This window comes from Gymnoscopelus microlampas, assembly GCF_963454915.1.
Source record: "Gymnoscopelus microlampas genome assembly, chromosome: 3".
Lineage (NCBI taxonomy): Eukaryota > Metazoa > Chordata > Actinopteri > Myctophiformes > Myctophidae > Gymnoscopelus > Gymnoscopelus microlampas.
In genome coordinates this window covers 17,492,075-17,509,915 of record NC_139940.1, presented here as the reverse complement: position 1 = coordinate 17,509,915, position 17,841 = coordinate 17,492,075, and the positions used below count along the sequence as shown (strand labels likewise).

At 41.0% G+C, this 17,841-nt stretch overlaps 1 protein-coding gene across 1 annotated transcript; it reads right to left on the bottom strand.

Annotated features, from left to right (window-relative positions):
- Positions 1 to 6,673: 6,673 nt before the first annotated feature.
- On the bottom strand, positions 6,674 to 13,865 carry apoeb (apolipoprotein Eb). Its single transcript, XM_084052241.1, has 10 exons — positions 13,808 to 13,865; positions 13,373 to 13,526; positions 12,728 to 13,015; positions 12,237 to 12,573; positions 11,488 to 11,494; positions 9,705 to 9,894; positions 8,862 to 8,932; positions 8,539 to 8,692; positions 8,028 to 8,315; positions 6,674 to 7,865 (listed from the first exon to the last, which is right to left on the bottom strand). The coding sequence occupies exons 1-10, from the start codon at positions 13,848 to 13,850 to the stop codon at positions 7,523 to 7,525; spliced, it is 1,875 nt and encodes a 624-aa protein (XP_083908367.1). The 5' UTR covers positions 13,851 to 13,865; the 3' UTR covers positions 6,674 to 7,522.
- Positions 13,866 to 17,841: the final 3,976 nt, after the last annotated feature.

Below are 17,841 nucleotides of genomic sequence, written 5' to 3'. Positions count from 1 at the left end.
TAGGACAGTGACGTGCGAGGCAGCCAAACAATGCTGACCTTAGTAACCTCCAAGTTGTTTAGATGCTAATATCAAAGTCTACACTTGCTCTGTTGTTGACACGATGATATACGACATTAAAGATTATAACAGACTAGTTTCTGATTGGCTGCAGGTGTCTGTTATTAAATCAGGTGTTCAAAGTGTTCCAAAGGAAACTTCAAAACGGACACAGAAATATCTGGTCAATGAGGGGAAAATGCCTGGTCCTCATAACCTGCCTGGATCCACTGGTTAACCACTTGTTTAAAAAATAGCAGATCTACAAGCTCACAACACATTGTGAGCTTGTAGATCTGGAAAATGTTGACGTTTAAATGTAACCTTTTCTTTTTTCCCATGCGCTCAAAATAGGGATGACATGCCTTGATAAGTTGCTTGATTCAGTATTTAGATATTTGATATTAATTTTATCAGACACGCCCCCTTCCTATACAAACATTGTAACTTCAAACTCCATTTTCATGTTAGATTCATCAAAAACACCCGTCCTTGGTTTTGGTTACTCATCCTGCCCTCCTAATATGTGAGGGGGACGCGTATTTTCGATTACCTTTTTCATTTATTTTATTGAATTGTATTGATTTTTTTTTTCATTTTCATTTTCCAAAAAATATATAAAAAATAAATGAAAAAAGTTATTGAAAAAACACACAATCTCCTCACGTATAAGAAGGACAATATCAGTCACCAGAACCAAGGACGGGTGTTTCCGATTAATCTGACATGGTAACACTGTGGTATCACTGTGCTGTAGAGACAGAACAATTGAAGGATTATAACCTACAGATATATGACATTAAAGATTATAACAAGACTAGTTTCTGATTGGCTGCAGGTGTCTGTTATCAAATCCCCTTTGATATAAATTCTTATTTCTCTGATTCTAGGTCAACAGCAGTCATATCATCTGATTAGGTGAAAAGGAAAAGTGATGTGGAAGAACACAAGCTCAGAGTCCAGCCCATAGCTGATAGGCCTAGCCTAACTGGTGAGCCGTACAACAACACTGGTCATTATGGATTATCAGACATTATTTATCTGTTGACCCCTTTGGACCTGAAGTACACCTGGACAGTTATTGAAGGTGTTAAGAGGCAGCTGTCATGTAATCCACCAGGAGTTTGCAATCGAATCGAATACATGAATTGAATACATAGGACCACAATGGAAACAAGCCCTCTGGGCTTTTTGTGTTATCCATTTTAGCATCATAGTGTAATCATACTGCTGTAATTTCTGCAAACTGTTAGTAAAGTATTCCATCAGTCAATCAATCAATCAATCAATCAATCAATGTTTTTCATGTCACAGCAATTGCTGGGAGAATAGAGACAGGAGTCTGCCACAAGGAGCCTGGCGCAATAATAGACCTTTTGACAGCAGCCATTTTGACTGGAAATATTAAAAAACAGGTGTTATCAATGATACTCAGTAGATTCAATTCCATTTAGCACCAACAGAGCCAGGCTGCTTGACTCACTGGATGCCGATTTAATCATATCATTGGTAACAACTGTGCTTTATAGTGTAAATTATGGATGGCCAGTTGCTCCCTGCTCTGTATTGATCAATGGGGTGATAGATAGCACCAATACAATTATGGTTAATTTAATTTATTCCATGGTGATTCCTATACTAAAACTCAGTCAGAATAGGCCTAACCATTCAGTCAACGTCACCACCCAGAGGATGAAATGATCCAGATTTTGCGCTGTAGTCCTTAGCACCTCCAACGCTTCAATGAACAGTGGTTCTTTATTGGCAGTATACTGTATATTTCAGTATAATTCATTAGCCTTGCACTTATCACTATTAAATGCAAGGGTAACGAATTATATGGGCTCATGTTTGAGACTGCTTACAGCCAGCTCTGTTGCTTATTGCTTTTCACTTGTGCAATTTTATGGTGTGATGGTGTGATTTAACAATGTAGTTATGAAAGGCAAAATGAACTTCTGCACACACTGATTACCTCTGCATTGAATTTATTAAAAACATCAATGTTTTGGTCGAAGGGACCTTCCTCAACAAACCCAACCATAAAGCGACCGTGCTGAAATGCAGACCATAATTCCAAGATTCCACAGCTGTGTAGGAAGTGTGTCCCCAATCACATACACACTCACAGACATACAACAGTTATCCCATTAGTGACTTTTCAATTATCTTTTCAGAGAAAAGTGAGATGAAATGAGTACAGAGATTTTATCTAAAATACAACACTTTAACATGCCAGGCAGTCACAGTGAATCACAGGCTATACTTTGTTTGAGAACAGTCAATCACACAGTCATACCATTTCCTTGTACATTTGACATGTCAGGAAAAAAATCCTTTTGGGCAATACAGCTCTTGTACAAAAACAATGGCTCAGCCAACATCTGCCAACCAACATATCCTATCTATAATATATTCATGCAACTTTTTGGCCTCCCTCGCTATCCCTCATCCAGATCTGTGGGTTTGATTGGATGTACAGTACAGTATATACTGTATGGTGCATATGTTATCTGTAAATATAAAACTGATCAGAGTAAAATGTTAAGCTCATTATCAAAAGTTCCAGTCCAGCAAAGACCCTAGCAGTCTCCTCCCTTAGCCTGTAGGTAGGCCAATTCAATGCATCAAATAGTAGATTCATTTTGGCACTTATATCCTCAACAAACTGACATTTGCCTTTGTAGCCTAATTTATGATGACTGTCATGTTTATAGTAATCCAAAAAATAGGGGAAATGAGTCAGACAGAACAGCATGTGGTCTGTCTTGTAAGTCAGCACACAGCAGAGGGGCACAGGTCAGTACAGTTGTTTGAACTGAAGTTACCTCTTATTACAATAGACTAGGGGTGAGGTGAGGCCATTTTGTCTATTTGAGCTGGGAACAGACAAAAGCGTTTCATTTCCCAATATTTTAGGAGTCTGCTGCCTTCCCAGTGCCCATTGGTAGGTGCATGGTCCTGCAGTTAGAGGCTGTTATGATGTATATACATGTTTGTCATTGAGCTGCATGAGCATCACACCACTTGTCACTCTCATGTTAACTGGGGAAGCGACGCATCTCAATCTGCATTGTCTTTGTCCACAGAGGAGGAGAAGGACAGTGGAGTGGCATGGGGATTTCATGCATTAGCATGTGTGCACATACGCTCCTCTTGAATAGTAATATGGGATGATGTCGCACCTATGGGGTGTGAAAGCACATGTAATTACCTGCACCCAATTCACAATAACAAGCTTAAAAAGCTGTTTTTGTCTTTGCCAAGGCTGGAGGCCCCTGTGGTGATGAGTTGCATGTCAGCTTTGGAGGAGCGGGGGGGGTTATAGAAGGTAGTCTCTGCAGGGGTGTTTTTAGGGTTTACTGGCGGTTGTGGGCTAGTTAGCACCTGCTAGCCTGCTGGGACTTTTGCCTTTTGGAGTTGAGTTGGAGACACCCTAGGGCCACCAGACTATGCATAATGCAGACTGGCATAATGCAGACTGGCAGAATGCCTGCGGTTTTCCTGTTTTCACTAAATAAGGGCCAAATCTCCAGAGCAGCGGAGAATCTTTTTGAAGGGGGAGTTGCAGAGATAAACACTGTTTTTCACCAAAGTAGGAACAAAACAGAAACCATCGCTTAGTCACCCGTTTGGTCCTTCACTTTGCATGCAATGACCTTTAGCACATATATTACAACATATAAACAAGTGTTGCAAGGAGTTACCGGTTGATGATGATACTTTCCCACTGCAGTGGGAGGCAGTGATTTACTCAAAACAATCTGAAGGCTGGGTGGAAAAGTACTCAGTTCAACAGAATCATTAGATAAGATAATCATGTGTTTCTTTGTAACCCTGATGAAACCCGTTTATTTTTGTTTTTGTTTACCTGTTAGTCTTTACTGCAGCATTACCCACATTTCCTCACCTCTCGATCACATTTACCAGATCTGACAGTAAAATTAATATCATAAAAGGAGGCAGTTTGCTCTTAATACATTTGCTACTCCTATGTGTAAGACAATTCTTGTTTATTCAATGTCTTCTTACAAAAAGACAACACAGCTGCCTCATTACACAGCGAGGACAAGAGTGTAGGGGTCAGAGGAGGAAAGAGGGTGAAACAAGAGACAAATGGTGTCCCCTGCTGGTCTTCACTCTACACTTCAAAAGAACAACCATACTGCGTTATGTGCACAACAGTTTTTTCTCTTTTCTTTTTAATCTACCAGGGACTATTGCTGTTTAGACCAGTGGTTCTCAATTTTTTTCATGTCAGGGACCCCCATGCATTTGACCACGGACCCCCATCAAAAACATTTTGTGACAGGGACTCCCAACAAGAGAAAATATTTCTTAAACAATATTAAAAAATATTCAAAGAATTTGAAAAGGGTTTTAAAAAAGGTTTGGAAATAACAGATCTACAAGCTCACAACCTGTTGCACCACTACATGTTTTGACCAATAGCCAAAGTATTGAATGCGTTGGGCAGCCACAGCTGAATGGGTAGAGAGCCCGCCTGAGAAGCAGAAGGTCCCAGGTTTGAGCCCCCCGGCAATGTGTCGAGGTGTCCCTGAGCAAGACATAACCCCGGGCCATAACTGCTCCCTGTGCGCTCACTTGAGAAGCACTCAACTGGGTGAAGCTGAAAACTTCCCCCATGGGATGAAATACTGAAGGTCTATTTAATTATTATAGGGTTAAAGTATAACAGCAAATGCACTATTATCTTGGTTTATGCAAGCAATTTTTCGAATGCAATGTGACACAGCTCTGTTTACACACCTCCTTATTACCTTTTATTTATTTTGTTTTAATTATTTTTGTACATGCATTTACTAGTCTTGATTTATGTTTGTTTTATTTCATGTTTGCTTTGGCAATGTAAACGCATGTTTTCTCATGCCAATAAAGCCCCTTTGAATTAAAATACTGAATAAAGTGTTATCTATCAATCTTCACAAATGTTATGTGTTGGATTCCATTTTGTGAGAAATTATATTGATGGTGGCATGAATCCACATTTATGTGTCTCTGTTTCCCAAATTAAATGATGTGTTAATTGCCATGCTTACTGTCCATTAAAATGCAGTCTCATGCACCTTACAGTGATGGCTTGATCATATCTCTAGGCACACTTCTTGCATAATTCTCCATACATTAATCCCGCATTTTGCACACCCTTCTAAATGCATGCATGCAGGGGTGCAACAGTTAAGGGAACTAATTTATTCTCTTATAAGAAAGTACTAGATTTTGACTAAATAATAGATTTTCAAAAATACAGAAAATAGCGGATCTACAAGCTCACGCTTGTGAGCTATTGTTGCACTACACCATTGTACAACAAAATATTAAATAGGGCTTAAGTACAGACTAATCGATTTAGCTGATTATATAAAAAGAATATTAGAACTTTTTCATGTTGATTCCTTAGTGTATATATATATTTTATACATATAGAAGAACAGCACATCTCCATTATTTGATTAATCAAAAAGGTAATCAATAGAATAATTGTTGAGAAAATAATCGATAGTTGCAGCCGTATACATGCATGCATGCGCTTTTGCTTTCTGGGCTTATACATTTAGGTGTGTCTCCAACACAGAACAGAACATTCAAAGCCTGCAGTGATCTAAAGAGCGGAATGTGGGTGCAAGTTAAGACAAGATCGAAGGCAGTGGAATAAAACAGAGATGGAGAGAGAGAGAGAGAGAGAGAGAGAGAGAGAGAGAGAGAGAGAGAGAGAGAGAGAGAGAGAGAGAGAGAGAGAGAGGAGGGAGGGAGGGAGAGAGAGAGAGAGAGAGAGAGAGAGAGAGAGAGAGAGAGAGAGAGAGGGAGGGAGAGAGAGAGAGAGAGAGAGAGAGAGAGAGAGAGAGAGAGAGAGAGAGAGAGAGAGAGAGAGAGAGAGAGAGAGAGAGAGAGAGAGAGGGAGGGAGGGAGGGAGGGAGGGAGGGAGGTGAACCTCAACCTTTTGTTTTCCATGATACAGATTAGAACAGTGGTTCTCAAACTTTTTTATGCCAAGGACCGCCAAATTGACACTTATTAGCGGACCCCCATTTGAAAAGATATGCCAGGGACAATTTAACTCTGAGAGTGTACAAATGGAACCAAATGGACCCGTTAGGGTCCATTTGGTTCCATTTGTACACTCTCAGAGTTACAGACATATCGATAGCTAGTTCCTAACTATCCATCCCCAGCTGGGGACCCCCTGGAACTCCCTCAAGGACCCCTGGGGGTCCCCGGACCCCACTTTTAGAACCAATGGATTAGAAGATGAATTTGTTTTGGGGGAGGTAATGGAGATGAAACGGTAGGTGGGGGTGTATGGACAAAATAATGGTAATTAGAGTGTTGTGCAGAAATGTTTCAACAGAGGTCTAGGCTAAATTACTTTATATAAGTAAACTCTTCAGTCCCATGCATCATTTCCCAGCTGTTATAGAGAACATCTTACAGAAAGAACTAAATGGTGCTTCTGGACATTTTATCCCAAAATTTTGTCTTACTTCAGAAACAAATGGCTACAGAGTATAGAGCAAAGCCTTTGTACACCAACCATTATTGAAACTGGAATCCCATCTTGAATAATAGATCACTCTTAAATGTTTGATCAGAGAATCAGACACTGACAGAGGACCTCTTTTTGTGGGTAATTTTATTCATTCACTCAGTGCTGTTTAGCACACTGCATCCTATGCAGTAATAGATGGATAGCGACACGGTGGGCAATTACATTGTGAAACACTCAGGTCGGAATGGAACACAGACAGGCAGCATTAAGGCTTGTTTACTGATTGTCAATAAGTCACATTATATCACACTTGTTTCACTTGAATCATGACAAATATAAAGCACAACATAGCAGGTGTAAATACAGAGCCAATACAGCAAGGCACCTCAGTGGTTCAATATCACTTCTAGACACTCACATACAATGTGCTGACTAGTTGAAAACATTCAGTGCATTGAAATTCAATTACAAAATTGCACATGGGAATCGGTGGCTATTGAGCTCAAGCACAAAGTACAGTTTCTGTCTGTGAAAATGCAGCAAACCAATGACACAGATTAGCTGCACAGTGTATGGGGGGTGCGGTGTGGAGGAGTAGACAAGCAAAGCAGATTAAACACTGGTTTTACTGTTTACTTAAGAAAGCCTGTTATCGAATATGAGTTGTTTTTGGTGATATGGCGAAATGGTCAGGAAAGAGTGATAACAGTGATGAAACAGAAGACTTCCCATGTTCCCCTCATGCTTTGTGAAAACTTGTCATGCAACATGGCGCTTTGAGAATGCAACATTTTTACAAGCACCATGCCCCATGACACTCTTTCGCCGAAGCATATATTAGCCATTAACTCTCCTCCTTCCTACTCTCTTTTGTGGTTTAAGGTAGTCAGTGCTCCAACACTTGCCCCTTCCCGCTAAAATGGCGGACCACCAACTAGCCACAAACCCTTTGAAAAACCCAAGTCTTTATGTGTTTTAAGCAGTGCCCTCCTTGACCTTGTCCATGACAGTCTGGACATGCTCACGGATCTTGGTGGCGTAGGGGGAGAGCATCTCGGTCAGCTCATCGATCTTGGTCTCCAGGGCGGTGCGCAGGTCCTGGGCAGTGACCTCCAGCTGACCCTTCAGGCCCTCTGCCTGGGTCTCCAGCTGCTGAGCGAGGTCTATACCCTGGTTCTTCAACAGAGCTGTGATGCTGCCCAGCTTCTCAGCAGCGCTCTCCTGTGCCTGGTTGACAAAGGGCTCCACGCGCTCCTTGACCATGTCTAAGTTCTGAGAGGCGCGGGACTGGACCTCGCCCATGTAAGTGGTTACAGTGCTGGACAGAGAAGATGAGATAAGTTAGAGGTTAGGTCACAGACCAAGAGAAACATCTCCTCCAGAATACTGCCATCCATGTTGGTAGCTTAGATTGGTTATGATCAAGTTAAATACAAAAACTAAACCATCAGGATTATGGGCCTGCCGCAGTTCAACTTACTTGCGGATCTCCTCACTGTCCTTGTTCAGGCGCTTCTTCAGCTTGCGGTTGTAGGTGTTGATGCTGGTGCGGACGGTTTCTCTGTTCTGATCCATCATGGACTTGAGCTCGCCCAGGTACTGGGTGCTGCGCTCCTTGGCGTCTTGCATGTCATTCTGCAGTCTCTCTGCGAGCAGCTGGAAGTCCTGACCTAGCTGCCCGGCGGCGTCCTGGGTGTAGGGGGCCAGCTTGGCCTCCACGTCGGTTCTGTACGTGTTCAGCTCTGACATGGTGTTTGCAATCAAGGTGCTGGGAAAGTGATGGTAAGAGGACAAAATGAGGAGGATATGGACAACATTTAAGCATGGGAGTGGGACATATAGGGCCATGGAGGAAGAGGGTTGTTATGGGGGAGAAGATAGAAGACATTTATACATAATGCAGAACTGAAGAATAAAATGTACAAATGAGATGTGAAAAACATCTATTTAACAGCTAATCTAAGCACGTTTTGGGACAGTCTATCACTCACTCCAGTTCTCTGGTGAACTCAGAGGCCTTGATCGTCTCCAGCGCGTCCTCAGCCTTGCTGCTGAGATCATTCACATACTGCCAGAAGCGATCCACATTCTCCTCAAAGCGGACTGGAGAGCCCTCAGCCTCCCGCACAGCACGAGCATTGCAGCCTAAGGGCAAATTGACATTGAAATTGAAATGTTCACTGCGTGTTCACACAGTAAGCTTAAAACAAGATAGCAGATATATATACCTACATGCACATACATAATAAAATTGATAATTGGACCAAAACAAACTTTTACAAACCAATTTAACCAACCACCAAAATAGACTTACCAGTGATGACTGCCAGAGCAAGGATCAGAGCTACAGCCTTCATGGTTGCTTGACAGATAGGTAAGCTACACCTAGAAAACAAAATAGTTTAAAACAATTGACTCTACAAGTAGCCTACCTATTAAACACAACAAAAAAAAACATTCAAGACTGAAATCAATTTCAGAAAGGCAATACATATATTTTTTAAAAGAGTATAACAATAATTCAAAATGTTGCATTAGACGTTTTGTCAGATACCATTTGCACTGCAAGATCACAATAGCCTACAAGTAAATAATAATAATTAATCAAACGGCATTAAACAAAGCACAAATTAGTTTAGATTAGTCCTAATCCTCCAGTGGGAAAATAGATGAACGAAATGGAAAATTGCATTTGAAGTAGTTGGTACTAGTGAGGTTAACTTTTAGGCAGTGTTGCCATATTTGGTAAGAAATAAGCAGCCAGGTCAAGGAAAACAAGCCCAAAAGAAGCAGCTTTAGGCCACACGAGCACTATAGTTTAAACCTATACATCGGCTATTATCTACAGGCTCACAACATGTAAACTCTTGCAATTAAATGTGGAATATTTGAAATATTTTTTGAAACATTCTAACAACACACATGCTCCCTGGCACAAAACGTTTTCATGGAAATATTTGAGAACCACTGGTTTAAAACATTTGGAAGCAAGCCTGAATAAGCAAACTACACTTTAGAAACAAGCCCCAAAGAAAACCCCAACCCGCAACAACTGCCAATATTTACAAGCGACTTTACAGAAAAACAAGCCCAAAGTCACTTATAATAAGCGGATATGGCAACACTGCTTGTAGGCTATATGCGCTGTTTCGCTCACCTGAGAAGTAGTTTCCTCCGTGCTGTAGGGACAGATGCCAAGGGTTTTATAGCGTCTCCGATGGTGATGCGGTGCGCATGCACGTCGCAGGGGGGGAGTTCCTCATCGCGCGAGTGTGTGTTTATGGTAGCTGACTGGCTGTGTGTGCGTGCAATCAATGCATGAGGTGATGATGTTATGTATGTGAAAGCTCATGGTTCTTTCCACGCTACTATGTGCCACCGCGACCGCGTCCGAAGTACTCACACATATTTGCACGTTTATCACGATTGAGCAACGGCCCTGTCAACGCAAATAAACAGCACATGAATGAATACAAAACTTGACAAGTGCTTCACTCGAATACAGGTCCGGTGTGGGCACCTAAACCTTGTGGGCACCTCAACGTTAAATTAGCTGTTTCCCTCCCACAATTAAAAAAAAATACAATAAAAGATATAGAATAAATGTATGCTTTTGAAAAGAGAGAATGCAAAGTAGGCTAATTTGAACATGCGCAGTAAATCCTTATCAGACCACCTAACCCTGATGACTGATAATTACTGTCTTGTGATCCATGGCTATTATCTGACCTAAATTTACCCCTCTACGTTTTGCAGCAATTTGTAGCATTTGTAGAACTACCGTATATTCGGCCTTAAAGGACGACTTCACCACTTTTCAACCTATCTTCATATAATTGGTCCTCACTAATACTCATGATAAAATGGTACCATTTTTTTCTACTTGGTCTGTGTCTCGTAGAAGGGCTGTGGACAGTCCAGAAACCGTCTACCAGTGACATCATCATTAGGCAGGATTTTTTTTTCCAACAAGATTTCAAGTTTATTATTTAGATTTTTATTAACACGAGAACAATGGCTTCTATTATTGCATTGCAACTTTCCAGGAATAGAAAGCCTGCAGTTTCTATTAGCTTGGATTCCTCATCGATGATGTCACTGGTAGACGGTTTCTGAACCGTCCACAGCCCTCCTCTGAGACACAGACAGAGTACAAGAAAATGGTACCATTTTGTCATGAGCATTAGTGAGGACCAATTGAAGATAGGTTGAAAAGTGGTGAAGTCGTCCTTTAAATGTAATTAAAACATATTTTATGTATTTCGTCCCTATTTGTAAAATAAATATAAAATCTAATATAACTAAAACAAATACATGCTTTTTTATAAGGTGCTCAGAAATACCAGGTGCCCACTGTTCCGGTTACCCTTCACTCATAGTAAAGGCTGAGGTACCATTATCGATTTTCGTAATAGTTCCAAAAATAGGCTACATCCTACATATTCTTAAGTAGGCCTATATTATTCTCAAATCAAAGTTCTGTTGGTTTTAAGTTGTTCCCCTCTTTATAGTTGATATTAAATCAACTGCTGTATATGGTACCCTAATACAAATGATTAGTTTTCATTTGTTCATTTCAATCCCATTTCCTCCACTCTCTGCATAACATAAACAGGGACATGTTGGCCTAACTGGTTGTGTTGCAAGAAAAGTTAGGTGATTTAGACCAACCATTATTGAAACTCAACCCACATCTAAAAGAATACATCACTCTTAAATGTTTGATCAGAGAAACAGACACTGACAGAGGACCTCTTTTTGTGTGTCATTTTATTTATTCACTGAGTGCTGTTTAGCACACTGCATCCTCAAACACATAGAGATGGGCAGCGTACCATGGCGAGTGACACGGTGGGCATGTTACATGATGAAACAGGTCAGAATAGAACACAGACATTTACTGATAGTCAAGAAGTCGCATGATACACTTGCTATTTCACTTGAATACTGACACATATAAAACACAACATGGTGTAACTACAGAGCCAATACAGCAAGCCACATCAATGGTTCAAAGCAACTTGTAGACACTCACATACAATGTGCTGACTATCTGACAACATTCAGTGCATTGAAATTCAATGACAAAATTGCACATGGTGTGTGTTTTGGTGTATCGGTCTGAGTGAGAAACAGTGGCTATTTGGCTCAAGAGCAGAACGTTTCAACCCCCAAACTGTCTCTGTCAACACGCAGAAAACCAATAATACAGATTAGCGGCACAGTTTGTGTGTGTGTCTGCCAGAGCAGGTAACTCAAAGTTGACAAGCAAAGCAGATTAAATACAGTGGTTTTACTGTTTGCATAAGGAAAGCTGTTATTGAACGTGAGGCATTGTTTTTGGTAATCAGAGGAGATGGTCAGGAAAGATTGATAATAACAGTGATCAAATAGAAGATGCTTTCATCATCCTCCTTCTTAATCAAAACCCTCCAAAATGCCCACACAAATGAATACTTGATCAGTAACTCTTAAAACGTAATTTATGCTTCGGTGAAAAAGTGTTTGTCGCTCGGCAAAAGTTTGACACTCTCACACCGAAGCATAAATGAGCCATTAGCTCTCCTCCTTTCTCCTCTCCTTTGGAATTTAAGGTAGTCAGTGCTCCTCATTGCCCCTTCCCGCTAAAAGAGGACGACCAACTAGCCACAAACCCTCTGAAAAACCCAAGTCTCTGTGTGTTTTAAGCAGCGGTCTCCTTGACCTTGTCCACGACGGTCTGGACCTGCTCACGGATCTTGGTGGCGTAGGGGGAGAGCAACTGGGTCAGCTCATCGATCTTGGTCTCCAGGGCGGTGCGCAGGTCCTGGGCAGTGGACTCCATCTGTTCCCTCAGGCCTTCTGCCTGGGTCTCCAGCTGCTGACCGAGGCCTTCAGCCTGGTTCTTCAACAGAACTGTGAAGGTGCTCAGCTTCTCAGCGGCGGTCTCATGAGCCTGGCTGACGTAGGGCTCCACCTGCTCTCTGACCATGTCGATGTTCTGGGAGGTGCGGGACTGGACCTCGCCCAGGTAAGTGGCCACAGTGCTGGAAGGGAAAGTTAAGATAAGCAAGAAGCAAGAAGAATAGCAAAAGAGACTGGGCAAAAGACTGGGCATAAAACAATATATTATCAGCTTAGTCTGGTTATATAAACCAAATTAAGAAAAAAAGAGAAACAAAAGTGTCTGGTTCAACTTACTTGCGGATCTCCTCACTGTCCTTGTTTAGGCGTTTCTTCAGCTTGCGGACGTAGGTGGAGACACGGCCGCGGACATCGTCGGTGTTCTGATCCATCATGGACTTGAGCTCGCCCAGGTACTGGGTGCTACGCTCCTTGGCGTCCATCATGTCCTTCTGCAGTTTGTCGGCGAGCAGCTGGAGGTCCTGACCGATCTGCCCGGCGGTTTCCTGGGTGTAGGGGGCCAGCTTGGCCTCCACGTCGGCTTTGTACGTGTTCAGCTCTGCCATGGTGTCTGCGATCAGGGTCCTGGGGAAAGCAGAGGTAAGAAGACATGGTCAGGACAAATGACATTTTAACCCATTCAATCCGGCAATGCATTTGTGTCACTTTAAGATTCCTTTGGCTATTCAAAAATAGCAGACAACATACAAGCTCATAGTGCGGAACAGAGTGCCGCGTTATGAGCTTGTAGATCTGCTTTTTTATCTTGAAAATGTGAGCAAATCTTTGAATATATATATATTTTTAACTCACATCTTTGCTTCTGGGGATTCTACAAACTGTTTTTTTTAACTTATGTCGCTATAATATCAGTGGTTCTCACACTTCTTCAATTCAAATACAAACATGTCACAGCTCTTGCTCATTTTGTCTATCACTCACTCTAGCTCTCTGCTGATCTGAGAGGCCCTGATGTTCTCCAGAACTCCATCAGCCTTGCCGCTGAGCTCGTTCACATACTGCCAGAACCGATCCACATTCTCCTCCCAGCGGACTGGAGAGGCTTCAGCCTCGCGCACAGCACGAGCATTGCAGCCTATGGATGGACACATTGATTTAAAGTTTGTAGAAATGTCTCACTGTGTGCACACAGTAAGATTAAACCAAGATAGTGGATATACATGCATAGACATATAGGATATAATTGATAATTGGTCCAAAATAAACACTATTTAACAAACCAGTTTAACCAACAATGAATTAGGCTAGTGCCACATAAGATGATCAGGATCATTTTAGCCTAAATGTTACTGTACCTCTGTGCTGTTTACATTTCTGATTAGTAAAGTATTCAATAGGCCTATTCAATATGCTTACCAGCAATGACTGCCAGGGCAAGGATCAGAGCTACAGCCTTCATGGTGGTTGTTTTTTGACAGAGAAGTAGCCTACACCTGGAAAAAAAGAAAGGGGGAAAAGGTGTAAAACAATCTGCCTCTCCAAGTAAACAACACAAGACAATAAATACATTTCAGACAGGCAAAACCTACATGAAAACAAAGAGCAGCCTACATCAGTGGTACGGTCATATTTCACACAATTTGGCTTTTTAAACGCTTTTTACAAAAAATAATATTTAGTAAAATACAATTTGCATTGCACGAGGTCACAGTGTAGTGCAAATAAATAGACCTCTTTTCACAAACACCATTAACCACTTAAACCCTGCATCCATTTTGTGGGGAAAGCTTTCGTTGAAAATAGCAGATCGACATGCTCATTGTGAGCTTGTCGATCTGCTATTTTCAGCAAAAGCTTTCCCCACAATAACAGAACACAGAAAATACACTAGCATAGAGCCCTGAGGGACTCCTGGTTACCCATGTGGGGTTTAAGGGGTTAAACAAAATGTGAACGAATTAGGCCTAGGCTACCACAATTGTAGGTTCCTTCACTGAGAAAAAAAACAGATTAAGTAAATGCATTATGCAGCTAATAGAAAATGGCATTTGAAGAAGTTAGTAGTAGTAGTAGTAGTAGTAGTAGTGAGGTTTTCCCTAGCTCTGGTCCTTAGCATTAGAAGGAGGTGCTATGGACCAGAGCTAGGTTCTCCTTGGCTGCTGATCGCTCCACTCACCTGACAGAAGTTGTCGTCGTTGGTCAATGGGTCCGTGCTGTTGTGGGGACAGACGCCAAGGCTTTTTATAGGGTCCCAGGTGACGATGCGGTGCGCGCGTCGCGAGGGGGGGCGAGGGGAGGGGGAGGGGGTGTTCCCCATGCAATCATCATACTACCATGTATGGTGTTGGTGTGCGCGTGCACGAGTCAATGCTGCTGATTTGTATGTATGCAAAAGCTCATGGTTCCTTCCACGCCATGCATGTGTCACCGTGGCAGCGTCCGAAGTACTCATTGTTTTTGCCTGATTGCGCAACGTCACCCATGGCGACGCAGATAAACAGCACATGACAACAACATTACACTTGTGCAGTGGTGTAAAGTAACTGAGTGCATGCACTGAAGTAGCCTACTGTACATAAGTGCAATTTAGAGGAAGGCCTATGTTTTACTTTCTTCAGTAGGCTTACAATTTGAAATACTTTTACTTCTACCCCACTAGCCTAGGCTACTTCTCAGAGGAAAATATTGTAGGCTACTTTTTCTCCACTACAATTAGGCTATATGGAAACTTTAGTTAGGCTACTAGTTACTTTGTAGAATTTGATTATTATTACAAAACATCCTAACCACTGCAGCCCTATATAGATTTCGGCCATTTGAAAATAGCAGATCTACAAGCTCACAATGTATCACGGTGCAATGCATTATGAGCTTGTAGATCAGCTATTTTCAAATTTTGTAACAAAATATACAAATGTTTCTACATTGCTACATTGCATGTTTCTACATTTTTATAAAGAAAATATACAATTATGATTGTTGTAATTACGTAGCCTATACCATGATGTAGCCTATTATTTCTACTCAAGTCAAAGTTTTTATTTTTTTCTCTCTCTCTCTCTCTCTCTCTCTCTCTTTTGTTGTCTTTGAAGTAGGGTGCCACTTGCTATCAGGGGCATGTTAGGACCATAGCATGAAATTGGTGCAGTGCCAGTATAGACCTATGTCCAGAATTTCAGAATGTGATGAGTGAACAATGGGGGGGGGGGGGGGGGGGGGGGGGGGGGGGGGCTTGCATTGAATTTGGTTTTAGGGTAGGCTAACACTTGAAATGGAAGTGGAACAACCAGAGCCAAAGGTCTTCAGTGATGTTAACTTGCCACATTCAGTGGCTTTATATTGGACAATATTGACATGTGTGCTTTTGAACAGTGGTGGCAAGATGAATACAATGGAATGCAAGCCCATTCATTCAGCAGTACCTATTTTACAAGAACATTTTTCTTTGAAGCTGCAGCCACAGTGTGAAATGTAAACTCCAGCTTTGGAATCAGCTTCCAAATGAACAATGAAACCCAGAATATCACATTATATTTTGACAATCCGGGAGCTGGTTCATGTGAGCATGCTTCCAAGTGGAAATCTAACTTTAGATGTTTTATTTTAATAAGGCAAAGTTAAATTATATTTACATCTTTACTAAATATATTGTTGTGAATTTAGTTGACCAACCATGTGGTCCTAAGAATCTCCCTCTAACTAAGGGTGGTGAGTGTTGTTTCAGTTGAGTTGCGGGCGCGCAGAACAAGATGACACCAGGCAATATCACACAACAAGTTCTATAGTTTATTACACACATAGGGAATATATAATGCAGTATTGGACACATGACGTGACCAGAAGATATGAGACAAGAAAAAGAACAGAATGAATAGGAATAGAACACGCATCTCGTATCTCAGTGGTTCCCAAACTTTTTAGCTCGAGACCCAAAAGAGTCATTTGACGTGTGAAGATAGCAGATCTACAAGCTCACAGCACGTCACACGTTTTCATTATTTCTTAAACTTTTTTTCCCCCTAATTTATGAAATGTCTTTGACCTTTGTATTTATCTATGAAATTCCTTTGAAAAATGTTTGAATTTGTTTTTAATTTATGAAAAATCTTGTGAAATAATAATAATTCAAAACAAGAATCAAAAAATAAAGGGATATTTAGTCGCAACCCATAAAAATGGGTTCCACGGCCCACAAATGGGTCCCGACCCACTGTTTGGGAAACAGTGGTCTATCTATCTGATAAAGTAGTTGATAGTCATGTTATCACGGGTAGGCCTATCAGTATGTGCTTACGCAGATGAGAGTGATTCAACATACAGGTGTGTATGTACTGGGTCAAGCAGATAAATGTCAGTGACATAATCATAATCCTAACAAATGTTATCTAAGAGTTAGAGGAATGTGCTACAAATAGTCTGTGAGTAATCACCAGTGGTTGAAAGTAACTAAGTAGGGGAACATAAGTACAATTTTGAGGTATTTGTACTTTACTTGGGTATTTCCAATTAATAAAAAAAACACTTTTACTTCTACTCCACTACACCTCAGAGGCAAATATTGTACTTTTACTCCACAACAATTATTTGAAAATTAAATCATTAGTTACTAGTTACTTTGAAGATTTTGATTATTATTACTAAACATATATTAACCACTTCAGCCCTATGCATTTCGGCTATTTGAAAACAGCCGATCTACAAGCTCACAATGCGTCGTGGCGCCCCCTTTTTGAAAAGTTGTGAAATGGGACATTCTGCACAATGAGTACTTTCTACTTTTGGCACTTTAAGTACATTTTTATGCCAATACTTTGTACTTTTACTCAACTACATTTTGAATTCTGGACTTTTACTTGTAATGGAGTATTTCTACATTGCAGTATTGATACTTTTACTAAGTAAACAATGTGAGTACTTTTTCCACTAATCACAGAGTTTTCAGGTTGTGATGAAAGCAAACTTTTACTTATCAGAGTCAATGGCTATCAAACCCATCAGGAGCAATGTTCTTTATGACATGGTTGATGTTAGTCCTGCAAATTACTCTCTGTGCTGTCATGATAATAAATTCATATCTTTACTCAACAGTCAACAGGATATTTGACTGTCCATTGTACCCAGAAGACCCACAGATAAATACCTCATGTGGACTTTGTATTTTGACATGTCAAAATATCTATAGATGTAGTCAGTCATTGTGTATTTAAGTATCCAGATGAGGAACTGTTACTGTGTAATTAAAATCTTATGTACACACAAAAAAAGACTGCATTGAGCGTTATGTTGTGAAGTTGTGGATTTGTTGAAACAAAAAGTAAAAGGCCTTTGACCATGCATGTTATGTAGACAGTGGTATGTCACAACCAGGGTGTGTCATGCAGAGAAAGCAGTACAAGTTCAGTCCAGTTCAACACACCAACTGAATAACAGTAATTTAATCCAAACAACCT

Excerpts from the sequence above, each read along its gene's own strand:
- apoeb (XM_084052241.1), bottom strand. The coding sequence starts at position 13,850 with ATGAAGGCTGTAGCTCTGATCCTTGCCCTGGCAGTCATTGCTG. Across the intron at positions 8,316-8,538 it reads GAGTTCACCAGAGAACTGGA|CACCTTGATTGCAAACACCA; the intron begins GTGAGTGATAGA and ends TCACTTTCCCAG. Across the intron at positions 7,866-8,027 it reads GACAGTGAGGAGATCCGCAA|CACTGTAACCACTTACATGG; the intron begins GTAAGTTGAACT and ends TTCTCTGTCCAG.